The 27,982-nt window shown below is 42.9% G+C and overlaps 1 protein-coding gene across 2 annotated transcripts in view; it reads left to right on the top strand.

Annotated features, from left to right (window-relative positions):
• Window positions 1–552: 552 nt before the first annotated feature.
• The window catches only part of FMR1 (fragile X messenger ribonucleoprotein 1), a 698,844-nt gene continuing 671,414 nt past the window's right edge, over window positions 553–27,982 (top strand). The window contains exon 1 of one of the 2 annotated variants that reach the window (XM_078688630.1): window positions 553–814. In XM_078688630.1, the coding sequence (XP_078544756.1) occupies window positions 764–814 (51 nt within the window). In that variant the 5' untranslated portion in view covers window positions 553–763. The remainder of the gene's footprint in view (window positions 815–27,982) is intronic. The other variant, XM_078688632.1, reaches the window with a different exon arrangement.

The raw sequence follows: 27,982 nt of genomic DNA on the forward strand, positions 1-27,982 counted from the left end.
TCACGCTAATCATGTGAACTGTTGGAACTTCCCGTCTCCTGCGCGCCTTCCGCGCCTTGTGACCCCGTCTGAGCTCTGCTCAATCGTCTGCTGCTCTAAAACCATGACAACACGCACTTTACCTATGTAGTGCAGTCTCTTCTCATACTACCAAGACATGAGTAGGACGCCATGAGAAGACTTCGCAGATTGAGGATGATCTTATTTTGCCGTGGAATGACGATGTACTTGTTCTGTGTCCCAAACTTTAAATCGCTATTGTTCAAAACTGATGTCTGGGACGTAATGTGTAGGTTTTCTATGTATGCGAACAAGTTTTATATTATAGATCAAGAGTATAAGACCTTTATTCACAAAACACTAAAAAAAATCACCCGTTCGGCATACACTAAATTTTTTGCCTGAATTGCTACCTCAGTAACGCAGGTTTTTTTTTCTAATAACGAGTCTCAGTTACAGTTCTGTCAAACATTCTCTAAGATGGCCGCCCTTCTATACTTTCTATGGAGCTTGTGTGAAATTGGAATTCTCGGTGTTGTCCGTCTTCACTGTCAGTCGGCCAACTGTCACTCAGGCTTGGGGCTCAGGCAGCAGACTAGGCCGCACGGACGGTTTGTGAATGGGCGGAGGAGCCGGTCACGTGACGCGTCTTTGATGTTTACACTGGAGGGGGAGCCGCGGCCGCAGCCTGAGTGCTTGTCACTTACCCCGGGCAGCGCCCCCCCAGGGACCCGCGACTTGCGAGGATTCAGCCGCCCGCACCATGGAGGAACTGGTGGTGGAGGTGCGGGGGTCCAACGGGGCCTTTTATAAGGTATAAGGGGCACGGCCCGCTTGCACAACCCCATGCCCTACCCTCTGTGTTAGGGGCCCGGCGCTCTCTCTCTCCGTGTTGCTCTTTCACCCAATAATTAGGGGTCTAATACATATTAACCTGGTGTGCGCAAAGTGCGCGCGCAATGTGTGTGCGCATGATTGCCAGGAAACTGTCTAGACCCTGCAAAGCACAGCGCCGAGCTTTCTTAACCCACGCCTGCTGTCCAGCAGCGGACAGTGCTGAGAGGTGTAACTTGGGGCAGTATTAGAAGAAGGGTTTATTTTTTTGGGGCGAGTTGAGTTGTGCATGCATTTATTTACAGTCTGTTTGGTAGATGGTGAATTGACCATAGAATAGTCATTTTGAGGACTCGCCCATGTACATTTATAATTTGGATATGGTCCCACGCAGCCTTGAAGTAGCGCATGCTGGAATAGTTTGTTTTCGGAGAGAAAAAAACAGTAATACGAGGGGCAATCTCCAAGGGCAGCAGTGTTAGTGTGAGGGGTATTAAGGGGAAGATGCACCTCTTCCATTGCACTTCTTGCACCTTTAAGAGACGTGAATGCACCACTGGGGAGTTTAGTGGGCTCACTCCCATAAGGCCCGGGGCACCATGCTCATGTATACTGTGGGTGGAACTATCTATGGACACCTTAGCTGTTAAGATGTGTGGTGCACCAGCGCAGTTTAGGGAAGGGTACATTTATATGCTGTGTGTGTTAATTAAGTGGTTGATTAGTCCCTGCTGAGCATTTTGGGTACTGTCCCCTATTTGTTAAGAGTTAAGTTGGAAACTGACTTCTTTTTAGGACGTTTCGTGCATCCCACTGTTGTGTTGTGTGGGGCATTTCGAAGTTTTGATGGAAATGCTTTATCTTTGTGTTTTGTTGACTGGGCAGAGCGCAAATCCGAGCTGTGAGGAGAGATGCTCAGTTCCTCTCATGTGCTATCGACTTGAGCAAATCCCTATTGCATTGTGGAGGATTGCACCTCTACATAGTTTTGAGGCGGCTTAAATCGCTCTAAAGTATAACAAAGCCTGAAAGGGACTGTGTTGTTTAAATTTACATCACATTTTCAGGTTGGTACAATGACCTCATCCCCTCCCCGAAATTACTAATAGCTGGTATGCTTTGTGTGTTATCTATCTGTACACTGTAGTGTGATGTAAGGTAGAATGTGTAATATAGAATGTGGGGTGAGGGGCCAGTGGTCGGTTGCTGCTGGTCTGATGGATGAGGTGCTAAAGGTTCATAAAGCATACCTACATCCTGTTTTTTTGTGTAACCACCTTGTTACACTACAGGCGAGGACTGGATACTTGTTTTAGAGTGGAGAGCACCTCAACATCAGGGAGGTGTCAGAGATGCCTTTAGCAGTTTGCTTCGTTATACAGCATGGGTGTGGCAGTTGGAATCTTTAGAGTCACCTCTGGTGTGAGACATCAGTGAGGTTTACATCACTGGTCCGCTGTACGACGACGGAGTGCACAAGTTGTTTTCGCGTGTACAGGAATATGCGTTGTGAGGCCTGAAGCAATAGTAGTTTGTGAAGGACGTTGAAAAACAAGCTCTGCGGCCATAGAAATAAAGAAGTATTGTGGTAAAACGAAGGCAAGCTCTGGGAAAAAGACACAGATCGCGACATGCGTGTGACCATTTTTGTAGAAGTTGGGCACAGCACCTGTTTCAGGATAGGAGATGCGGAGTTGGAGTAGACACGTCGTTTTCCCAGTCGGCCTTGTGGTGATCGATGCATCATTTGTTTTCGGCAAGATCAAACAGAGCATGTCCAGAAACATAATAGGCACACCTTCTGTTGGGCTACAAAGTCTACGATTCGAGTCTGTTCAGGGCAGTAACAGACATATCTTGAGTAAGTCCTCAAGCAGCTAAGCCTAATATCAATGGAGCCTGTTCAGTGTAGTGACGGGCACACCTTTGGGCTATTTGCGACCACTAATATTAGAGATGACAGAAATCTTAGTTGAACAAACTAGATTGAGCTATGGGGCTAATTTTGACTGTAAAAGGCTGTACATTTTAGAGACAGTGTTCTATTGATTGTAAAGGGCACTTATGTATTTTTGTTGTCTGCAGACTTAGTATAATTTAACACGTTTCAGGGGTCAGTTCTTCTACAACTTAATATTTGTTTTTCAGTATTGTGGTTGCTTGGTTTGCGGTGTGTAGCATGCAGAACGTTAACATGGCTTAATTTTTTTTAAGTAGACCTGGTGAACCTCCAGTGAGATGGAGCAAATGGAAGATGATGTTTAGGCACGATGCGAGGGTGTGTGGAACAATTTTGAGTGCAGAACCTACATTTTCATTGTTAATACACTATCTTTGTGGAGAAGGTCAAGAAAGTTTAGGAAAGTTGCTTGAGCTAACTGCTAAAGAACAAATAGAAATAAAGGAGTATGACATTTCAATTTTAAAACTTAATCACTACCATCTACCGCAAATTAGTATCATTATGGAATGTGATCATTTTGGTCTACGTTAATAGGGCAAAAAAGAGTCAATTGAGATTATATTATGGAACTTAGCATTCACGTGTACATTTGGTGCGCCTGCACAGGAAAGAAGTAGATACCAATTTGTTTTGAGATGCACCAGTGGTAACATTTTAGAGGAATTACAGTTGAAGGATGAACCACATTTAGAGGATGTGCTTTTGGTAGCAAAAAGGGTGGAGCACATGATAAAATGTGTGTCAGACTTTAAGACGGCAAAGAATAAATCAATCATACAGTCTGTTAAGGTTGAAGAAACAGTATGTCTTCTGAAGGGCAGAGAGGTTTTGAGAGAAGATCGGATAAAAATCACAGGTGAATGTTCTTGCTGTGGTAGGAGTGGACACCGAACCAATGCATGGGGCTGTCCAGCATTAAAAGTAGTTTGTCACAGTTGTGAGGAAAAAGGTAATTTTATTAAATGTTGCAGAAACAAGTTTAAGAAGAACAACATAAAGAGGTCACACATTGAAGTGTATTTCAAGTCAGTCAGGTGGGGCATCCCAGCATGACAGTGAAGATAGATTGAGTGGAACTATTAAAGAAGTTTGATTTGTGTTCTTATTTAACCATTATTTCAAATAAAAACTTCAGTTCAATAGTTTGAGGTGAAAAACAAATTTCATGTTATGGGTGTGTGTCCTGATGGTTATTGTGAGCAACCAATAAGAATGTCTGGAGATTCTAATGTATGTATTGAGTTAGGAAACTAATTCTTGATTGGGAAAATCTGCGTCTCAGAGAGGAAATGATTTGATTGGATGGCCACAACTGTGTCTATTGGAGTCACACTTAATGCCAATGCTGAAACCCAAGTGCAAGTAGAAGTGAGTGTAGTCAAGACAAGTCAATTATGTGTCAGAGTTTCTATACTTAAAAAGGAGCTATGATGTTTGAAAGGTTATAAACGACCCGTAAGTTTAAGAAATGGAGCAATGCCTGTGGTAGCTAAAGTTAGACATATTCCTGTAGCTATTCAAGATGAGGTTGATCAGAAGTTAATTGATTAGGATGTAATAACACCTTTTGAGGATACAGAGTGGTTGGCTGCAATAGTTATGGCCAGAAAGGCTAGTGATGACATTAGGCTCTGTGTGAACATGAGAGCGCTCTATCATCAAGTCATAGTTGACAAATTTCCCCTTCAAAATATCGATGTGGTCATGTCATGTTACATAGTCTTGTAAAGCGCACTATCACCCGATGTCTACCCTGGCTGGGGCAAGCAAGATATTTATCACACTTGATCTGACAGCCACATACCATCGAGTTGATTTAGACTAGAGTTCCTAGGAGCATTACTCTGATGAGGTAATTTAGGTTTAAAAGGATGCCATTTGGGCTCGTATCCCCTGCTTCTCTGTCCCAGAGAATAATGGCATTGTGTTAAAGGACATTAAAGGAGCAAAATGTTATCAGGACTATTTGTTGATTTTCGGAAGTAGTTTGTGTGAACACAAATTAAGAGTGTGATTGGTGCTGGAAAGACTTTTGGAATCTGGGCTGACTTTAAGAAAAGAAAAGTGTAAGTTTGCTGTGCATGAGGTTGATTATTTAGGGCATGTGATCTCTGGGAGAAGTGTTCTACCTAAAAAAGGGCTACTAATTAACACCTTAGTGGGACTGAGAGAACGATCTTCGAAAGAAGAGGTTGTTTCTTTTCTTGGTTTTGTGAAGTACTATGGTAAACTTTTAGAAAATGTAGCTGAGAAATCAACACATTCAAGAACTCTTTTTGGGAGGAATATGGATTTTTGTGGAGTTCAGAATGTCAGCATGAATTTGTGAATTTGAAAAAGGAGTTGAAAAATGCTCCTAATTTACAATAATTTTATTCCAGGAGTGGAAACTATAATTGTCACAGATGCCAGTTGCAAAGTACTAGGAGCAATTTTGAAGCCGAGAAGAAATGGTAAGGAGTGTTTGATAGCCTGTGCCTAAAGATGTTTATGTGGAGCAGAGATGCATTATTCTCTGGTGTAGAGAGAGAAGCGCTAGCAATTTATTGGGCGTTCAATATGTTTTGCAACTTTGTGTGGGAGACAACGTTCAAGGTTTATATGGATCATGAAGCGTTTCCAGAAGAAAGGTCTGGATTTTATTTACTCAAAAATTAGACTTTGAATTATTGCTTTGCAGGAATTTGATTTTGAAATGGAGCATTTGCCTGGTAACAGTTTATCTGCTGACAGTTTATATCGTTTCCTTTTCCAGGCTGGTCAAAAGGAGGCGGTGGATGAGTTTTTGGATGGGAACATTAATGTGTTTGACATGACATTGGTTGTGTTGTCTGAAAATATTTGGAAGGAGAAATTTGTGAACAATGCTGAAATATTTGAGGTAGTAAAGCAGGTCAGTCTGGTCATTTGAGGGTACTCTAAGTCTTGGTTTTAGAAAAGCGACGAGCTGTCAGTGGACAAGGGGAGGCTATTAAGGGGAACAAGGTTAATTCCTCCCTTCAATTTGAGAAATAAACTCATTTTTGTTGCACATTAGAGTCACATGTGTATAGTCAAAATGAAGGCAAGGTGAAGAGCGAGTTTCTTGTGGCTTGGGTATGGATGTGGGTGTTGAACAGGTGGTGAGAGGTGTAGAAGTTAAAGGTAGTGATAGTTCTAGTGCATTGCCAGATAACAATGGTTTGTTGGACATTTCCAGATCACCCTTAGCAGGAGGTTGCCATCGATATTGTAGATCCTTTAAGAGAACAACATCAAACGCCTTATTTGGTTGTTTTAATGGATTTATATTACAGATAGGTGGAAGTTGCATGTGTGCAAGATGTTACGCTGTGCAGTGTTAAGTTTCTAGGGGAAATGTTTAAAGGAGTTTGCCAGAGTCAGTTCTCTCTGATAATGGACCGCAGTTTGGCTCAAAGAGTATGGAAGAGATTTTTTGATTTTTGATATTGGGATTGTTCTCAAAAAGTGTTCCATATATCATCCAGAAACTAATGACGCGGTAGAAAGGTTTACTAGTACAATAAAAGAGAGCATTCAGTAGTCAAGAGAAAACTCTTTGGAGTGGAAAATGTAACTGCAAACAAGAATCACAGGCTATCACATGTCACCACATACTTTAACAGGAAAATCTCCCTTTGAGGTATTTAAAGGAAGGGCACCTAACACGTTGTTATGTCCCGGTTGGATGAATTGGGACAGAGGTGTAAAATTTAATGGGACAGGTGATTGGAGAGACCGAGAAGGTGAGTTGCAGAGGAAAAGGAAGGTTAATTTTGACAAGAGGAAATGTGTGAGTAGGTGGAGGTAAAAGTAGAAGATTGGGTAAGAATAAGAGCTCCTGTAGGGTGTGTACCTTAGTCTAAGTTCACTGTTGAGAGTGGTAAAGTGTTTAAAAAATGCTTTCAAAACAGAAGATGGGTGAATATGAAATAAGACTTGTGTTGCTGTTTTGAATTCTGATGTGGGTTTAAATGAGGAGGCTTCATCAGAGGGCTGTACAAAATATTCTAAGAAGCAGAGGAAGCCTTCTAAAGAAAAGGTTACAACATATAGGAAAAGTGTTAGAGTAAGCGTCCAGAGTATCTACAGGACTATGTTGGTCAAAGCAGGTTGTAAAGTGAATCAAAAATCACATAATGTATTAGACACAGTCTTGTGTAAGTTTAATTAGTATATTTATCCTCTAGGATTCAAGTGAACTGTATTTATGAGCAGTAGTTATTTGTTAGGATTTTGAAAGAGGGAGAAGTGTGATATCTATCGGTACACTGTAGTGTGATGTAACATAGAATGTGAAATATAAAATAAGCGGGGACCAGCGGTCAGTTGATGTTGTTCCTGAAGGATAAAGTGCATATAATATAGGTTCATAAAGAATACCTGGATCCTGTTTTTCTGTGTAACCACCTAGTTATTTTGCTCGTCCTGTTCCTTTTGCCATAGACTGCTTCATTTGAATTCATATATAACTCATCGTGCTGGACAACAGGGTGGTGATTGTTTTTGCGTGAATGAGAATGTCTTTAATTTCATTATTGAATTTTCTCAATGATAACATTACAACATTGCTACATAACAAGTCCTCTCTCCCTTCCCCGGATCCTCATGTGTTGGCACTTATTGTTCCATTAGTATACATATTAAGTCAAGTATCCGCTACCTTTTTTTATTTTTACCATGCATCTCCCTCTAAATCAGTGTACAGTTTGCATTGTATGTAGGCACCTGGACACCTAGCTTGCTACTTGCCTGTAGCCTCCAGATCCTGCTTGTTCCACACTGATCAAGTGACATCGCAGTTGCCCGGTGTAGGAAAGTAGGATCTGCTTTTATAGTTACCCCCACTTTTTGCTGGTGTCATTCTGTTTTCTGATTAGTCTGACTGGGATCACCCCAGTCACTGTGCTCTCTCCCTAAATTTGACTATGGTAAGTACTTTGGTACCTTCCCAATTGACTATTGGTTCACCCTTTTAGTCCCCAGTATGTTGTACTAAGGTACGCAGACATAGGTACACCAGGGGTCTCCAATAGGATGCTGTATGCCTGATGCTATCCATGGAAGATCACTCAAACTGTGACTATAGGCCTGCCATTGCAGCCTGTGTGAGCTGGTGGTACCACCACTCACAATAGATGTGTTTTCTTATATCTGAGGTCACTGCCCTTAAAACCTATGTCACGCCTAAGGCATACCTTTCAATCCTGAAGGCAGGGTGGCAGGTTATAAGTGTGAGGGTGCCCTGCATGAGCAGGACACCTCCCCTACAAACTCAAGAGCCGATTCTTCAGGGTTTGTAAGTGTCGTCAGCGATTTAATACATATAGTGGGCAGCATATCAATTGCGAGATGTGTAACTATATATTGGCTGCACTGAAACTGGTCGTGTTTTTTATCAAACATGTTGGAATCCTACCCCAACACCAATTCCAGTGTTGGATGTAGCATCCCATGTACAGGCGGGCTCCTCTAGGGAGCCCTCCTTTATTCACGATACCAGCCTTTTGTGGTCTAACAGCAAGTTGGTGCTACTGCCGACCACAGACACGATTCTGCCCTCCTGCTGCTGGGCTGGGTAGAACAATAGGTTTCCTGTCACAGGGAGGTGTGACCACCTCCCCAACAGGACTTAGTGGATTGGGCTGGGGTGCCGGCGCTTGCCAGAGACACTACACTATTTTAAAGGGCACCTTTAGGGCCCTCCTTGCATACCCTAGGTCAGGGAGCAGTTGACTGCCACTCTGGCATGAAACTGGACCAAGGACATGAGAGTATGAATGAAATGAATGAAAGGCATTTTTATACCGCGCTAAACTTAGCCCCAAGGGGCATCAAGGCGCACTACAGACAGACATAAAGATCCAAACTCCAAATACCAGGACCAAAGGCTATCAGGAAAACAAAAACCTAATATGCCCGAGAGAAAAGCCAGGTCTTAAGTAGCTTTTTGAATATTGCTAAGGATGGTTGGCTGGAGAGCTCAAGGGGGAGGAGGTTCCACAATTTGGGTGCCAAGATGGAAAAAGCTCTACCTCCCCACCTGACCTTGTTAAACCTAGGTACCACCAGCCTATTCTTTTCAGATGAACGAAGAGTTCTGATAGGGGTGTAAGCACACAGAAGAGATCTAATGCTTTCAGATCCTGAGCCATGAAAGGCACCGTGGGCCAAGCAAAGAATTTTATAGGATATCCTAGATGGAATTATCCTCCCCTCTGTCCAGCCTCTCCTCTGGGAGGGATCTCTGAATCGTCCCAACCCTTTCCTTAGAGTACTTAAGGGCTTACCTGTGGGTGGCTCTGCAGATTTTTCGTGGGACAAGATTCAGATCCGAAACAACTTTAACTTCAACCGTCTGGGCACCATGGACTACTTCGTTGGACTTCGTCTGGAACAGAGAAGGCATCAAGGAAGATTCCTGCTGCTTCTGGTCTCATCGTCCTATCAGTCTTCTGGATTGTCTGTACTTCACCCAGGTTCTTCTCCAGGCATGTTGGCATCAAAGACACCTGAAGTAATCTCCCTTGGAGTGAAGGAGTCACTCCCCTTCATCTGCAGGCACCGCAACAAAGCTGACTGGTCTGCTGCTCCCGATTCCTATGTACTACGAAAGGCTCTGCAACACAGGTGGGGTTTTGTAACTTCCTCGAGGCCTGCACTGTCTTCCCGGCAAGTTTGAGGCCAATATCCCTCGTTGGAACCTATGAAATTGAACCCCTATGCACTGCTTAGACTTGCAGTTGCCAAGGCTTGTAGGCTCTGTCCTCCAGAGATCTTCGGGTTACACGATGCTCCAGCATCTCTTCCTGCCAAGATCTTCGTCCTCACCGCATCCTCTGCACCGTGGGCCAGCATCCTTGGTGAGCTGCTCGAGGTCCTCTTGCGACTCCTGTGCCTCTGGCCTGTGGGTCCTCTTGAGGGTCTTCTTTGGCTTGAGTGGGCTTCCATGCGCTTGCTCGAGCCTGCTCTGACTCTCCTACACATGAAGGGTCCCTTGGACCTTGCTGGTCCCAAAACAGCACCTTCTTCGTATACCACCACTGTTGCTGCTGCCAAGGCTTGTTGGTGCAGGCCTTGAAAAGTCATGAAACTGTTACTAGACCTGCAGGTCTAGTGACTTAAATAATCTACTTGCCCTATTTGTAATGCTCTTGACTAGCAAACTGGTTTCAAATAATGTGATCGTGGGCAAATAATTTAATTAATTGAGCCACCATTTTCTTCACTATCACATACGAGCGCACCTTCAAATGTGCGTGTTCAGCATGTCTGCTGTACAAAAAACTATTTTGTTTGATTTAATAGTCTAAATTTCCTTTCCATATATAATACAAATGTAGCCACAATAACATAACATAACATGTGTATTTGTAAATCGCACGTTCAACCGGCGCTGAATAACAGATGTTTCTTGTAACCCAACTCAATGGTACTCATTTTATCGACCTCAGATGAATGAAAGGCTGAGTGGACCCGCCAGGATTTGAACCTGTGACCAGGAGGTCGAACACAGGTCCCTGCAGTGAAAGCATTAGTCCACTGAGCCACCAGACCCGGTTACAGTAGGATACACATGACTCCTGACTTGCCTTCTAGTTCATTAACAGCATTTTCATCAGGGCGGGGGGGAGGGGAAGTGGAGGTGGCAGAAATGTTTCTCAAATATGTTTCTCAAATCATGTTTAAAAACTATCACTTTTAATACATGATTAAAGCATAAAGTGGCCACAGACATTCCCACTGACATGTATATTTACTGATAAAACTATATAGTGTACAAACAATAATTTTTGGAAAAAGAGTTTCTACAAATATGTCACTTGCACATTAAGTAAAGTGTTCTGGTTTGTATTGCTCTTTTTTAACTGTTTGCATCACACTTCCTAATTACAAAAAAAATTTGCTTTTTAAATTCCTTGTATATTTTGAAATATTTGTAATATTAATGTACAGGTTTTTTATTTAAATGTTATGTGTTCGAGAAAAATAACTGACATCATTAGACAGTTCACTTTGACAAAAACCTCTAACTCTAGTGAGAGAGAGAAAATAAACCAACATTTCCAATTAGTTAAAAGACAAACTGACATCTGACCTCTTTCTTGAACAGACACCAAATGTGTCAAGATAAAAACAAGGTTTAATGGCATCTTTATTGCTCATTTACTTTCTAAATAAACAGAATACCTGTTCCTGTTTACTTGCCAGATGGAACTTCTAGGTGCTAAAAATAGCTCGACCTGATAACATTTTACTCACATAAAATTTACTCACAATTACGAGTAAGCGATTAGAATTTTCGAGGCTGTTGGTGCTCCTGTCTGACACAGACCCCGTGGTTCTCGACTTCCTACGTGGGACAGCTCGTGAACGGCTCCTGCTCTTCCACAGCGTTGCTTGGTCCTCACAGCTGCAGCAGCAAGATCACCGTCTACTCTCCTGCATCTTCCGTCATCGCAGGTCATTGGTCTTCCATGCCTCCTGGTCACTCCTGACTGGCATTGTCTCTGTCACCTCGGCTTGCAGGTACTTCTCTTCAATAATCTATTCTTTGACTCCACCGGACTCTTTCACCTTGTTCGCCAGCGGCATCTTCACTGTAGTCCTCCATTGTGGTCCACTGTGGTTTTCAACGTCACTTCGTACCTATAAACCCGGCTTCCCTGGTGTAGGTATCCTGGTTCCTGGGGTATCCACGGGTGTGGTGACTCTCCAACCGTATATCTTCAACGGGGCTTCCTCAGGGTCCACTGGGAAGGGTAATTTTTCTTCAAAACTGCATCCGCTTCTTTCCCGTTTACTTGCATTGAGTACGCGGCTGTGTTTCCACTCTGCACACAGCCTCCGTGGGGTTCCTGGGTGCTTACCTTGGGTGGTTTCCTGTGTCCCCAGCTCTTCTGAGTCTTCTGGGTCAAGTCTAGATTTCGGTCGGAGTTCGCATTACACTGCCTAAATATGTGGTTTGGTCTCCCCCTGGAGATCACTGTGTATTTGTGCTTACTTACCTTTTTCCTTTTGAAATATTGTGTGTATTGTGTTGATATCTCCAGGTAGGAGATATACCAATTGGTTAGTGAGTGTGTATAATAAAACTACCCTGTGTGGTTCTTTTTCATTTAATCTACACTACATGATTAGTTCTGGTAAAACAAGCTGCTTAATGCTCCTTCTGGACCAAGCCTGAAGGCTGCTCTCCACGAGTACCACTTACAGAGCTTTCTGTTTTTGGCTAAGACCACTAAAATCACCATAAGGGTTGTCTGGATTAGTGCAAGGTGCTGCACTTAAATAAGTGTGCACCATATACTAAGCCAGTCTCCTACACCTGGGTTTTCTAGCTGGGGGTTTCCAGACTGGGTTTTTTCACTTACCGTTCTTCCCACCAGCAGAAGCTCTGCTCACCCTAGGATCCACTTAATACAAACCGCTGGGCGACTGCACTGAAGACACGTCATAGACAAGCCTGTCCGTGCCTGGACCTCACCCAATGCCACAACCGGATGCCCTCCGGACCCCCAAAGATGCAGCATCACCTAACTCTACACCTTCAACCCCGGACGGCACAACAAACACTGCCATTACACCGATGCATGCTCCATGCTAAACACACCACAGACACCACCTTAACATAAAAAAAACTTGCATGAGCCCTTCTCATCATACGCTCACTATGCAAGCATTCCACTGAATTATGGGACCTCATCGCCACCCTTGCAGCCTACATAGTTCCCCAGGGTGCATCCCTCAGCCCCACGCTCTTCAATGTATATATAACTCCACTGGCCAACATCGTCCCCCACGGTCTCAACATAATTTCCTACGCAGACGACACCCAACTCATCCTCTCACTCACAACGACCCCATCACCACCTGAACCAGATTCCACAGATGACTGACAAACATCGCCGACTGGATGAAGAATAACTGCCTGCAGATGAACACAGACAAGACAGAAGTGCTGTTCTTTGGCTACAGCAGTAACACTTAGAACAACTCCTGGTGGCCACCAGAACTAGGACCCGCACCCATTCCCTCTGACTACGCCAGAAATGTCGGAATCATCATGGACAACAAGCTCACCATGAAATCACAGATCAATGCCGTTTCTTCCACCTGCTTCCTCACTCTGCGCATGCTAAATAAGATCTTCATGTGGCTACCCCTAAACACAAGACACACACTGACACAAGCCCTCATCGCCAGCCGACTGGAATACAGCAATGCCCTCTACGTAGGAATAACTGCACATCTTCTGCAGAGACTTCAGACCATACAGAATGCCGCAACCAGACTCATCCTCAGCCTTTCCTGACGAACCTATATCACACCCCAATGCAGGAAACTCGACTGGCTCCCCGTAAGGAAGAGGTGCCAATTCAAGCTGTTGACCCCCACTCACATGGCTCTACAGAACCATGGACCCGCCTACATTAACCACAGCCTGAACTTCCACTAACCATCGAGAGAATTATGCTCCACCTCCTTTTCCCTTGCCCATACTCCCTGTATCTACTGAAGCAGAAGTGGAGGGCGCTCCTTCTCCCACATCGCAGCAAAGACCTGGAACAGCCTCCCCCACAGCTCCGGACCAACAACTCTCTTCCGGAATTCCGAATGGCCCTCATGGCATGGGTATTCGAATAAGCCTCCGGAGCCTGCAAGCGCCTGCATACACTATCGGGTGATTAGCTGCGTTTTATAAATCCTGATTGATTTATATTTGTGTCTTTTATATCCTTACTTCAGTATCTGCGCCATTGTTTATTATGTTGTGTTTTTTTGAACTAAGTTTGTTTTAGCTCCCTTGCTGCCAATTCTATTCTAATTTACTTCCTTGGTTATCTGCTCTGTGTTGGAGTCTCTTATGAAGTCTGACTAATGTGGTTATCCATTTCAACGTTTCCCTCTCCCATTGTCACAATAGGGGTTTCATTTTCATTCAGTTTTACTGTGATAACATGTCTTCGCCACTGCCGTCCCCAGTTTAATGTTTAACTTTTTTACTCTTAAGACAGCATTCCTAATAGACTTGTCTGAATATTGCATTGTAGGTTTATAATAGTTAAAGCTTGCAACTTTGCGGTTACATCATTCCAGAATTGCGCTATTTCAGAACATTCCGACCGCATGGGTATGTGTGTGCCTATGATCATCTTTCATTTAGGACAGGTATCGGTATAGTCTAGATTAATTATGTGAGTACTATATAGGTTCTCTGTATACTTTTATAGGGACTAAGATTCAGTAGTTTATGTGTGGTTCTAGGGAGAGATAGATAAAAAAGGAAGGTATCATCACATTGCAAAGTATTTCATATCCACTGGTTTCCTTCAAAACAACTACAGCTACATAGCCATTTCTGACCCTATTAAGGGAAAGCTAATTGACACAATTCGACTTATAGTTTTCACCATATCTACATCAAAAGTTAACGTACAGTCCCTGCTACTCCATCTTGGCTTAAGGCACATCTTTTTAGAATTGTGATATCTTTGCACCACCCCTGAACTTCAAAAAATACATTTCTAAAATCCATCTCAGACTGTCTGACTGGGATCCACAGTAAGTCTCTTCCCTCAAGCGTTCATCTCTTTCCTGAGGATCTGCAGGTTATGTGCAGTGGAGTTACTGAAATCAAATTGGGGAATATATGGACCTTGATTCAATTGATCTGTATATATTTCTTTTGTACCTTGTCACCCTCTTACGCTGTTCAGATTCTGTCAAGTCTTCTAATACAGCACCTGCTTTTAAACACTCCTTTCGAGGAGACTCTTGTGAAGAAATTCACTGCTCGCACAACATGCAAAGTATCCACTGGTTTTCTACCAAAAAACACAGTATGCAGAAAACACTGTACCCCAGTTTTCAAGCCTCATTTGTTCTGTGGTGTACAAAGTCCTAGGATATGAATTTTGGCAGATTTGGCTTTTTTTTTTAAAATTCTACTATGCTCTGAAGATTGGAGATGGACAAATACACAACTCACATTTCTGTAATCTACTGACGGATTCAACATGCTTGTTCATGGCTATATTGACCACAGTCATTCTTTGATACAGGGTTTTAACCACACCCCCCATAGTCGAGACATGCCTATGGATGGCTTTCACTACCCTTTCAATCGAATAAACCCTTCTCGATCCTTCACATTGTCCTAGTAAGTCTATGTGTGCTAGTTATCAGGAACTGTCCTGGATCATAGCTGTGGTCAAGAGTTTTCTGGGCAATCCATGACTGCCCGCAGTCTCCTGTGAGAGCCCAGACCTTTGGAGTAAAGAAGCTATCCTTTTATTTTGTGGAGTGGTTCTCTTTTTTTTTCATGTGTGCCATTCCAACACTTCTGCTGTGGTCTTCTATTATGGTCTCCGGTAGGGCGGGAATACACTAGTTGTGTCCCACTTGCTCCTGCTTAATGGCGATCTCTGCCCCTCTACTTGTTACCACTTCTTCTCTGGTAAAGTCCCCGATATCTGATTCCATTGGAGATGATCACTTGCACCTTTGGAGTACACCACCAAATGCACCAGTCTCACGGTCTAGTGAAGCACTATCTCTCACTTTTTGGATGTGCAAGCCATCTGCTTGCAAGCAGTGTGGGCCAATGCGCAAAAGACAACCATGGAGCACAGGACTGTGTGCTGGTCTGTGGATAAAGATGCTGCTTCCTTCTCTCACTGTGTGTCACAGACTTCCAGTAGCGGAAAAATAGCCTGGAGCCGCATGTGCACTCCCAATAAATGGGACCATCTTTGAACCAGATAAACACTGCTGCCTGACTGGTCTTTATGGTGATATTTTATCAGTCGGCACAGGCATAGGTATACTTAGAAGACTGTCTCCACTATGTTGTCATCAACTCAATGGACATAGCCTTACCTTTGTGGTTTTCTTTTCTTTTATGTTCATGCTATGACATTGGAAGCCATAGTTCTGGTCCAAGTAAAAGAAAAACACTTTTGTGTTAATAGTCACAGATTGATGTAACTATGTTGTCTACTCTGTTATTTTGCACTCAGTTATGCCATTGGGTTTATTTTACAGTATTTTGCACTTGGACGGCATAACTGCAAGCATAAGAAAACATCCAACTTGAACAGACTCAATGAGACAGTGCTTGAAGGGATTTTCTTTTTCTCGCAAACCTCTTTTTATTGGTTTAGGTTTAATGGCAAACAATGACAATAGCAGCGTGAGAAATTTCCCAAGTGTCCTACCTCACTCTGTAGATAATACAGTTGCTGTATCAATTTCACATTCAAAATAGTTGTTTGCTAGCTCTTAAACTTTACAAAGCTGAAACAATCCCCCAAGCACCCCCTCCCCTACACAGTAACGATCCCCGAACATAATCTTAGGTATCGGATGCAATAGGACTGGATGGTAAGTCCATATGATCTGTAAACGAAAGCAAAAGAGAAGACAGTCTAAACAGACATATATAGCCTATTGCTATGGTTGTTCTGGGGATTGGTACTCTTAGTTTAGAATTGAAAGAGGTACAGCGTTCTTATGGTTGGAGGGAACGTTTTTCGGGGGTAGGCCCTACAACAGGTATTCCATCAAAGAGCCCCAGCAGTATTCAAAGCTTTTAAAATAATTTCTAAAAATATCCTCCATTCTCTCCATCATGATTGCCTTCCAGAGGCTGGAGTGTCATTGAGCCAGGGCAGGTGCTTCCTTTTTAGGTCGAGCCTGAGCCAGCGCGCATGCACTGCTCTGCGAGGCTTCTTGTAAGTACTCTAAACTACTCCTTGTGGGTCTGACTCCTCCCACACTTAGGATTGGATTTTGCGTGTGTCTTTCAATAAGGAAAGCACGCAGATGGCTGAAGGCGGGCGCAAGTCCCACCTATTTTAATTTTCACTCCTACGGCGTTTTGCTATCGGGAGCGAGCAGCGGCGCGCAGGGTGGCAGCTGCATTCCTCGTGGGTCAGGTTCCATATAACGCGTCATGCTTTTCCTTTTGCTTGTTTTTTTTGGTTTAATGCTAAGTGACGTCACGTTGGCTTAGCTTTCTGCCAGATGTATCAGAGGCTTTTGGAATTGTTCACGGCGGTGTTAAGATCAGTTTATTAAGGTAAATGTAATACATTTTCTAAATAATTTGACACTGGACCGAGGACACTGCAGCACTTTACACGCACACCAGATTAAGTTTCATATTTAATTTTTGGGCTTTTGTTTTTTAATTCAATGTTAAACTGTGCCTTTCTAGCTTTTATCTGAAACATTGTAAGCACATGCATTGCTAAAGCGAGGGTGGAGGTTCCAGTCGGCCCTTGTATCAGATCATTGTGACAAAGACACTGGGAGATTAAGCGATTTGCCCAGAATCACAGGATGTTGCTCCCGTGCAGAGACTCGGTTAAAAATACGTTAATTCTGGGAAGATTGAAGACTTCCTCTCCTGCAAGCAAGCATGCTTCTACTTGGTCACTAAATGACAGGGTTTCAGTGGAATATGTAAGTGACAAGGCTTAAATTCACAGCAAGACAACAAACAGCGTTGAAAGCCCGTAGAAGCGCTACACACCACCCACACAGCTCACACGAAGAATAGTGTGACTCACAAAACGAAGGTCTAAATCGCCTGCAGTAGAATCATAGGCCAAATCAGCGCAGCAGATATTCAAACTTCCTGTAGCAGGTTGTATGTGTATTTTATCCACAGAACCCTTACTCTTAACTCCCAAAAAATTCCAGATTTCACTGTGGATACATCTGCGCAGTCCCATTTTGTGGGGGGTTAAGATCAGTTTATTAAGGTAAATGTAATACATTTTCTAAATAATTTGAAATTGGATCGAGGACATTGCAGCACTTTACACGCGCACCAGATTACTTTTCATATTAATTTTTTGGGCTTTTGTTTTTGAAATAAATTTTAAAGGGTGATTTCTTACTTTTGATCTGAGACAATGTAAGCCCATGCATTGATTGTTATCAGGAGCTAAAGCGAGGGAGGAAGTTACAGTCATCCCGTGTACCAGATCATTGTGACAAGTACACTGGGAGATTAAGTGACTTGCCCACTGATTTCACTGTAGATTCATCTACCCTGTCACATTTTGTGAGTTGAATGCATGTGTCTGCTGCCAAGAGCCGTAGGTCCCAAGTACAGTAGAGCACAAGAGCAGCAGCACAGAAGAATGCATCATAGGAAGCACACACTGACAGTAGCACATCGGGACAAAAGGGAGATACACAAGTTATTCAAATTGAAAAGCATGCATACAGCACGCGGAAGAGGCAAGCGTTTCATCGTAAATCAGACTACATAACACAATATATAGTAATTGTACAGATATTCAATATCTAGCAACACAATACGTATGATAATGTGCTGCATACCTAAACGCTTATAAGGTTCCAAAGGCGAGACCTATTGGCTATGCCAATGCTTGTTCTTCCATGCCGCTGCGATTGCACACTTGGCCGCCCCTAGACAAACCCACATAATAGCTTCATCTCCCTTCATCTGATATTTCAGGCAGCTATTTCTGAGGCCTAATAGCACAAATTCAGGAGTGTTGGGAACAGGATATCCCAAAATATCTTTAATTTTTGCCAGAATTTCTGTCTAAAAAGGGTGGATAGTCGGACAGTCCCACCAAATATGGCAGAAGTCCCCCAACAAACCACAAACTCTCCAAAACAGAACAGAGGTTTCTGGAATAAGCCGCTTCAGTCTTGTGGGATAGAACTACCAGTCATAAAGTATTTTGTAATGGGCTTCCCTCATACCCATAGAATGGTTGTCTTTAACAATGTCTTTCTCGAGGGTTTTCCACTGCCCATCTGTAATCTTGGTCCCTAATGTGTGCTCCCAGCAGACCATATTGCGAGGTCTGCGTGAGTGCAGTGTGGACAACAATAAAGCATATAAAAAGGAGATTCCTTCTTGTGAGGATCTAATCCCCGAACAAATGTTTCTATAGGTGTCAGTTCTCGGGTGGCTGCTGCCCTGACCTCCGGGTTTAATGCTCAGTGTTTAAGCTGGTGATAGTGATATTGTTCAGTGGGAGGGAGTCCAAATTTGTGGTGCCAATGTTACAAAGTTAAAACGTCATAGTTATGGAAAAGGTCTGATAGTCTTAAACAGCTGCCTTCTCGCCACGCATTAACCCCATTCACTGCGGCGGCTATTCCGCCGCAGTGCTAAGGGGGCGACCGCAGCTGATGATGGAGTGGTTCCGTCACCAGCAGGGGAGGGGTTAAAGGGTCCTGGCTGAGTTGCCAGAGGGAATGCTAGATTTAAATGAATCTTGGTGTATGGGGAGGGGAAAGTATCGTCCACTCTGCAGCTCTTGTCACCTGATCCCAGACCTTAAGTGTAGTCTGAGTTGGGGTTCTCAAATAAGCATTCTTAGGCCAGTCTTCCCTTGGCTTCCATAGCACTTCTCAAATAGGTCTGCACACTATTGCCCTATCCATGTGCAGCCAGTGCTTATCAGATTCTCTTAGGGATCACTCTGCAATTACTCTTAGTTGCGCAGCCTTGTTATATTGGTCAAATTCGGGAAGGGCCACACCACCATCTTCTATAGATTGTCTGAGAAGTGTAAAGGCTAATCGTGCCCTTCCATACTGCCATATGTAACAAATGATTATCATGCGTAATGTGGGTAGAAAGTCGGGGTGAGGCTTCTGGGGAGGGCCTGAAACACATATGAAAATTTCGGGAGAACTGTCATTTTGAAGCTATAAGATGTATAGCGGTCTCCACCTTTTAAGCTCAATCTGCAACTGTTGTAGGGGTGGGGAGGGGTGCTAGGTTGTTCTTTATAAACCGCTTATGCTGGCTGTAATCTTAATACCAAAATATGTAATATAGTGTTTTGCTCATTGGAAAGGAAAGTCCCTGACTGAGGGGATCATCTGTCCTTCTGAGAGGGTGAGGTTTAGAAGGAAGGACTTAGAGAGGTTAACACGGAAACCAGCTACGAGGAGATCGGAGTTCTCCTTGTAGGGCAGTCAGAGAAGACCGCGGTGCCGTAAGTGTTAAGTGCATATCGTCAGCGAACAAGGAAATCTTGTGTCCTACTGAACCAAACCCTATGCCCCCAATGTCCTGCGTTGCCCTTATCCTATCTGCCAAGGTTTCAATACTCAAGGCAAATCATAGAGGTCATAATGGACCCCCTTTTCTTGTCCCACTGCCCAGCGTAAAGGTGTCTGAACCGACTCCGTTGACTACCACTTTGGACTGTGGTTGAATAAAATTAGCTTTCATCAAGTTAATAAAGGCCTCTCAAAACCCAAACCGCCGTAGCATTTGACTGGTCCTTCCGATTTCAAACGCTTTTTCAGCGTCTAGACCTAATATAATTGCTGGAATCCGCTGTTTCAAGGCCTTTTTCACCAGGTGGAGAACCCCTCGGATATTGTCATGAGTGTGTCTCCATTTAATAAAACCCGATTGATCGCAGTGCATCAAATCGGGAATCATGTCTTCTACCGAGTCTAGCAGCTAGTTTTTTGGAGTACAACTTGGCGTCCAGGTTTAACAGTGCTATCGGCCTGTATGATGTACACAGCTGTGCGCATTTTCCCGATATTGGTATTACTGTTATCAAACTTCACTCATTGAATGTGTGACCGCTGTTCCGGATGCTATGTGATTGAATAGGTGCGTCAGGTGCGGTACTATCTCTGAGGCAAAAGTTTTATAAAAATGAGTTGTTAGGCCATCTGGCCCCGGGGATTTATGGGACTTCAACACCTTAATTGCCAGTTGCACTTTATCCTACATTATGGGGGCACCCAAGAGATCATTCTGGGGAGATGGGACCTGAGGGAGACTGATCGAATTCAAGTACGTATCCTGAGCCTTATTTTCTGTCTCATCGGCTCGATATAAAGTCATGAGCTTTCCCTTGATCCGTGCTCTCGAGCTTTCCCTGTGTTTCTCAAATGCTCTCTATGTATTCTCTTTCTCTTTTTACCCTGAATTGTCTCGCTAAAAGGGCCCCTACCGTGTTTCCCTGTTCATAGGATATTCGCCGCAAACGTAGGAGAGTAACTTCTGCTCTATTTGTGTATATCACATTTACTTTCCCCTTAAATGCAGTCAGTTTACATTGGAGGGCCCTCATAGGTGCCAATGTATGTGTCCGTTCTGTCTCTCAAAGTTCCTCTTCTATCGCGATACGTTCTTTTGCTCTCTACCCTATTTAGTGTTGTTTACTTCAACATATTTGCCTCTCAGGACCGCATTGACGGCGTCCCAGTTGTTTGATGGCGTGGTATCCTGTGGGAGATTAATTTGGAAATATTCGTAATTGCTGTGTGTAGTTCGTCTCTTAACAGGCTTTCACGCCTGAGGGAGGTAGGAAAAAACCATTGTGAGAATTTAGGGGAGCGCATGTCCCAGTCAAGACAAATGGAAACTGGGGCGTGATCCGAAATAGTGATAGGGTGAATCTTTGCAGCTCGGAGATAGGTCAAAAGAGAAGTTAAGAAAGACATAATCTAGCAGTGAATAGGTCTGGTCAACATGGGACAAAAATAAGTCTTTAGTCGTGGAATAAAGCTTTCTCCATGCATCCCTAAGCCACAAACCTTGGCTAGCTTGTTTTACCCCTTTTGAAAAGCTACCCTTGGGAGCACGCCGGGGTGGGTGCTGTCAAATTCTGAATGCCATTTGAGATTAAAGTCTCTCATAAGTATGAGTTGTTCTTCTACATATCCCTCCACCAAAGCTAATAAGGAGGTGATGAATTTGAGTTGACCCACGTTGGGTGCATATGCAGAAACAAATTTGCATAGTTTCTCCTACAGTCTACCCTTGAACATTACTATCCTCTCATCTCTGTCATTCTTGTACCCATCTGGCTGGAACTGCATAGTAGAGTAGAACATCAATGCCAACACTTTTTGTTTCGTAGCTGCCGAGGATTTGTAGCTCGGGGTATTTTTTGTGTTTCCATATGTGGTCCTCAGATCTCTTAAAATGTGTCTCCTGTAATGCAGCAACATCAAATTGGTGATCTAACAAGAACTTCCAGACCTTTTAGCGCATAAGTGGTACGTTGCGTCCTCTTACGTTCCAGGATACAATCGTAATCATCTTTATTTAAGTCTTACTTTCCTCAGAATGACACCACCAGATCCCTGCCTCTTCCCATATTGCTGCCCCCCTTCCCGCACCCCCATGACATTACCAACAACTCACTTGATTTGTAATATCTTTCCCTTCGCTGAAGACTAGAACCATCCCCCCATCCCACCTACATGCTACTTGGAAAACATGTATCCCCAAACTCCCCCACCCCTCTCAACAAAACTTGTAGAACACTCGCCTATAGTACCTCAGTAGCCTGTCCCTGTTGGAATGCATACCCACTGTTTATTCCTGGCCATAGTGCAAGCACCCTGAATGGCATCATCTAGGAAAGCTGTTGTAACTTCTTTAGACTCCGCATTCGACGTTGGTTGTGCCACTGATTCTTCTTCTGTCATTTAGTGAGTCCACCCGGTTGGGGCTCTTGTCCATCTGCACCACTTGGGTGTTGCAGCCCTAGGATGGCTAGAGCGTCTGCTAGCTCCGTGACATGATATGGTTTGTTATAGTCGAAGGTTAGGTTGAAGGGGTAAGTCTTTCTATATCTGATGCAGGCTTGTCACAGTTTTTCTATCACTGGTCTGAATTGTTGGTGTTGTTGTAGGGTAGCTTGGGTCAGGTCTTGATAAAGGGTGCATGTGAAGCCTTGAAAGGTGATTGTGTCTCTTTTTCCGGGCCGCTTTCAGTCTAGTTTCCTTCACTTTTAAATGAGTGTAATTTAACAAGGACGTCCCGGGTACGCCGATGGTCACCTGGAATCTGTCTACCCACATGGTGGCCTTTCTCTCCAGCTTGATTTTTATGTGAAATAGACCCAATATTTCCGCGAAAGGACTACAGCAAATGCCTCTAGGTCCCGCCCTTTCGCCCCTTCCTCCTGGTCTCGAATTCTTATATTTTCCCACCTGGATCTGTTTTCAAGATCCTCATTTTTCAGGATGGCTGCGTGTAGCTGAGCTTTGAGGTCTTGCACCGCTTCATTTGTACCTGTCACATTTTGTTCTAGCTAGAAAGTTTTAGCCTCCAAATCGAGCGTTCTGGTGCCTATTGAGTCCATCCACATCTTGTTGAATGGAGGCCATGCAATTGGCAAGGTCTGCCTTCAACTGGTCCATTTATGCTGCCATGTCCATTTTGAGCTCCGCGCGTAGTTCCGTTTTAAAGTCCCTGAGAGGCCAGTAGATCATCTTTGGTAAGTGCCATGTCGCTTCCCGCTTTGTCTGGCTTTTCTGTGCCCTTCTTTTCTGTTTGGGTGAAGTAGCTGGACACCCTGTTTGAGAGTTTTTTCTGTGGCATCTGGGCTGTCCCTCGTCCCTCTGGACCTCTGGTCAAGGGACCTGTAATAAAGTTGAATCACACCAGTAGATGATTGAAGGAGTAGGATTTATTCTTAAAGTATTTCAATACAGATAAAACGTGCTATCCACAGCAGCATAAAAGCAGCAACTGGCAAAAGAACATTTACAAAGGACTTCTTAGAATAACATTCTAGAATAGCATGAAAGGAAGCTGTCTTAAACAATAATAACTAAGCGTAAGTAAAAACAAGCAAAGGTATTACACACCTTTCCCCTTTACACAATTACTTCAAAACAAAATCGTGAAGAGGCACTGAAATTTTCTTAAAACGAAAACTCCTCCGCAACATAGGTTTTTTAATACATGGTTCATTATGAACATTAGATGTAACTGAGATATTGTTATGTAAAGCAGCAATTCTACTTAAATTCCACATGTGACCATCACTTAACTTGACAGCATTTTTAAAACATTTTTTAACAAAGAAAGGTGAAGAAAATTTTGATAATCCACCAAATTTCTTAGGTAAGCGAACTTTCACTCTGTCGCCCACCTGTACTCGAGTGTGTGAAACAGCATGCCTAGTGTCAAAATACTTCTTTCTTTTTAAAGTTTTCAATTTTTGTGAGTTATTGTGATTACCAGAAGCAGCAACACCCAAACCTTTTCCAGGATTAGTAACAAGACGTTTGTCTCTCATCCATGACTGAAAAAGGTGAGTATTAGGACTGCGTCCTCTAAACAGTTCAAACGGAACTTTATTAGTGGTTAAAGGAGGAGTGAGACCATAGATTCTCACCTGCTCAGCAATTTCTAACTTCTAGTCTTTTCCCTGAACTTTGGCCAACTGTATAGTCTCCTTGAGCACTCGATTAAACCTCTCAAACATCCCGTTAGTTAACCGATGATAGAGAGAACATCGCTTATGTTTAATGCCATTTATTGTTAAATACTACTCCATTTCTCTTGAGACCAACTGGACTCCATTATCAGTCGGAAGAGAGTCGAGAAGACCCTCCCTGGCAAAAATTTCCTCTAGAAAACTGATAACATCTTTGGTCTCAGTGCTCCTTACAACTTTGATTTCTGGCCATCTAGAGAACATGTCAATCAAAACCAACACATAGTATTGACCAGAAGAACCAGAAATAGGTCCTAGAAGATCATGAGCAATCTCTTCCTAGCACCTGGTACGTTCCTTGCGTATTACCAATGGTTGAACTCTCGTCATTAATGTTTTATCACACTTATTACACACTGCACAATCTCTCACCACCCGTTCAACTTGAAGATCAATACCTGGCCACCAAAAGTGCATGCAAATTCTTTCTTTAGTCTTTGAGATACCTAGATGTCCTAGATGAGCTTGATGAATGATTCTTGACCTGACACAGGTGGGTGTCACAAGTTTCGTACCCCTCCATAAGACACCAGAGCTGATGGATAATTTGTCAGAAACATCCAGTTTTGCAAACATCCTCATCAAGAAGACCTTTCATACTTTTCCACCCTTCAGTCACCAACTGAGATACTTTCATAAGAACAGTATCTTTACTCAAAGAATCCTTCTACTCTTTCTCTGATACTTTGTTTTCTACACCAGGTATGTAATTTACCACAAAATCATAATCCTAGAGAGCAAGGATCCACCTGCAAATTCTTGAGGAAATAGCCTTTAAACTTTTTTTAGTAAAGAGATCTTTTAATGGTTTATGGACTGAACGAACAATAAAGGAGTTTCCCCACAGAATTGTTTTAAATTTTCTAATGGCCCAGAAAATGCATACAGTCTCCTTTTCTATGACTGAATATTGAGTTTCTGGTCCCACAAGTGCTCTAGAAAGAAACATGATGGTTACTTCTTTACCATCTCTTATTTGTTTGAGTACTGCACCCAGTCCCTTTGCGCTAGCATCCGTAAGCAGGATCGACTTGGCAGAGGTGTCAAAGCTGTGTCAAAACTGTGAAGTGAAGGTGCACTACCGAGAACATTCTTAATGTCATCAAACTCAGCTTTACATTTGGGAGACCACACAAATTTTGTCCCCCTTTTCAAAAGTGACCTTAGAGCAGAGTGCCTCAATCTGTGGGGCGCGCCACCATCTCAGGGGTGTGTGTGGGGGGGGGGGCACACTCCACTAATCTCTTTCCTTTGTTTTCTACTGTCCCAGGTCACTAAGTCGATTTGAGAACTATGGAGTAGCAACCAATCAGCGGGGTTCGACGGTAACGAAGGGCTGTAGGGGGGAGGGAGGTGAAATCGATGGGCACACGTGTTTTTTTTGTATTATCAAGAGCTAATAGTCCCAGCACGGGATTAATATCTAGAGCTGAAATGCTTCAGCTGCAGTGGGATTCAAGGAGTCTCGTCTGCTATGAAACCGAAAGCAACAAACATTTCAGCTGTAGGAATTAACCCTTACCTGGGACGATTAAATACATAATTCAATATGCTAACTAAATCTGAGTTTGAATGATAGTGACTGGATATTTTCCAGAATTAATCTGCTAGATTCACACTCAGACTCTAGGAAAAATGACTGTTAAATATGTCTTCTTTGAATTGATAGACCTCTGGAGAAGGGTAACCAGTTGCAGGTGTTTGGTGCATTTAAATATTGCCAAAGGTGTCCATAAATGGTTTTAGTAATTGCTTATGTGCAGCTGCGATAGGTCATGACACCAATGTTTACTTCTCATATTTATGACAGCGGTTGTTTTCTGGATGTAAGCGGCCACAAGCAGACCCATTGCATGAATTATTTATTGTTGACGTAACCTCCCAGCACCAGTGGTGGAAGCAAGAGTCCCTGGATAGAAACAGTCACTAGCTTAACAGAATGTAAATTGTGTAATCTCACTTGGTAGAAATAGTTATGCAATTGTTCATTTAGTGACAATGTGTACATCTAATCAGGACCATGTGCTCTAGCAAGCAATCACCCAAAAAGTATTCAGTGCGCGTTTCAAACAAAGAAACCCCTAAGTTTGCATCCTGTTTCTGAAGCCATGTTTGTATGGTTGTGCTTAACAGCATATCTGTGCTTAACAACAGGATTGCTACATCCGTATTGAACAATCTCTAGCGATCTCTCTTTGTTGACCTCCTCTCCAACCCTCTTCATAGGTTAACTGAATTCCCCTGATGCCTATTAAATGTAATAGCCCACCATCATCACATTTTATATTGCAACGAGCTCAGTAGTGCTGAGCATGTGTTCTCAACATTTTCAAACCTGTTTTCTATATCAGACACGCCACTGCCATCAGCTGGGGTTGCAAAGTAAAACAAACCAGGGGAGCAGCTCCTTACTTTTCATCAGCAGGTATTACTCTTTTTATATCAGTCTGAGGAATAAACACCAGAGACTGCAGAAGGCATGCCATCTTTTTGTGTGCTTTTGAAATTTCACCTGATATGGTTGGAAGTTGACCACAACATATTAACGTGTATGTATGGATGAGGAGTGGTCTGATAAAAATAATACTGCAATTAGATAAATGTGTGATCCTGATCAAATTACTTTATACCCCTGTGCCACAAGTCCCTTTCCTGGAAATGTGGTTGGTGCTTAAAAACACTAGTATGAGACGCTACATAAAAGTCCAGATTGTGTGAAGTGTGCATTGAAGCTCATTGGGCTTGCTTCAGATTGTTTCTCTAGTAAGTGTTTAGCAACATCAGCATATACATTTCTTGTTTTGTACTATTTGTGATGGATTATTCAGCTATATGGTCAAAATTGAGTTCGATTTTAATTGAATAATAATACATTGACTATGTAGATTTGGCATGCCTGGTTAGATTCATATTCTATGGCAACTCTTGATTGCAGATCTTAAACTCATGTCATGAAGTTCGGCTGCAAGGTCTTGAATTGACCACCGAATGTTACTTTATTGCTAAGATGTCTATTCTGAGGAAGTGAGATTAGCTGATGTCTGTTGATTGTTTACTTATATTTAAGTCTTCTAGGTGACACATGCTGAAGTAATTCTTAGTTTACCAACATATAACAAGATTATTTAAATGTTCCACCGGTAAGTGGGTTTGATCATAGCCACGCAATGGTGGCCCATTTCCTTTATTTTAATTGTTTCTAAGGTGGTGATCTTTGAAGACTCTCCCTGTTGACACACTTTGAATTTACTATTCCACTTTAACCGTTACAGAGAAGCATGGCAGTCCATTGGAAGTCTTGTTTTAAATATGACGTTCATTTTGAACAAAGGCATGCGCTGCTTTTTTACTAGGCAGTTAACTTGGCATGACTTTGTCCCCTCTACGTGCCCAAAGAATGGTCAGACAACTCTCATCAATGGATATTCATAGGGCCATAATTACCCAACAGTGAATAAAAATGTTCTTATAGATATCAGCAATTCAAATTAAAGATTAGCACTGATCTTTCCCAGTACATTCCAAAAAATCCAATGATGTGGGCCAAAACTGCCTAATAACGTGGAAGACAGCAGCTGCATTATAATCTTTTGTACTCCAGGTAACTGCTTGCTGCATCTGTTTTGGAGAACGATCATGGTCAGCCATTTCAAACCTACCCTTCACTCTCCAGTGGACCATAAGGGTCATTGGTGATAGCCCCTGCCTGAAAAAGGAGAGAGATGGCTATTCCCACGGTCCACACCTGGGGAAAATTACAGTTTGTAATATTGAAAAAGTCATCAATTGCAATGGTAAAAAGATGAAGCGATAGAGTGCCATGCTAAAAGAAAGAAAAACGACAAAGGGTAGGCTAGTGCTCATTAACCTCTAACAAAGCAAAAACATCTGACCAACCAACTCACTAAAGAGGTAG

The sequence above is a fragment of the Lissotriton helveticus genome, chromosome 4_1 (genome assembly GCF_964261635.1).
Source record: "Lissotriton helveticus chromosome 4_1, aLisHel1.1, whole genome shotgun sequence".
NCBI lineage: Eukaryota > Metazoa > Chordata > Amphibia > Caudata > Salamandridae > Lissotriton > Lissotriton helveticus.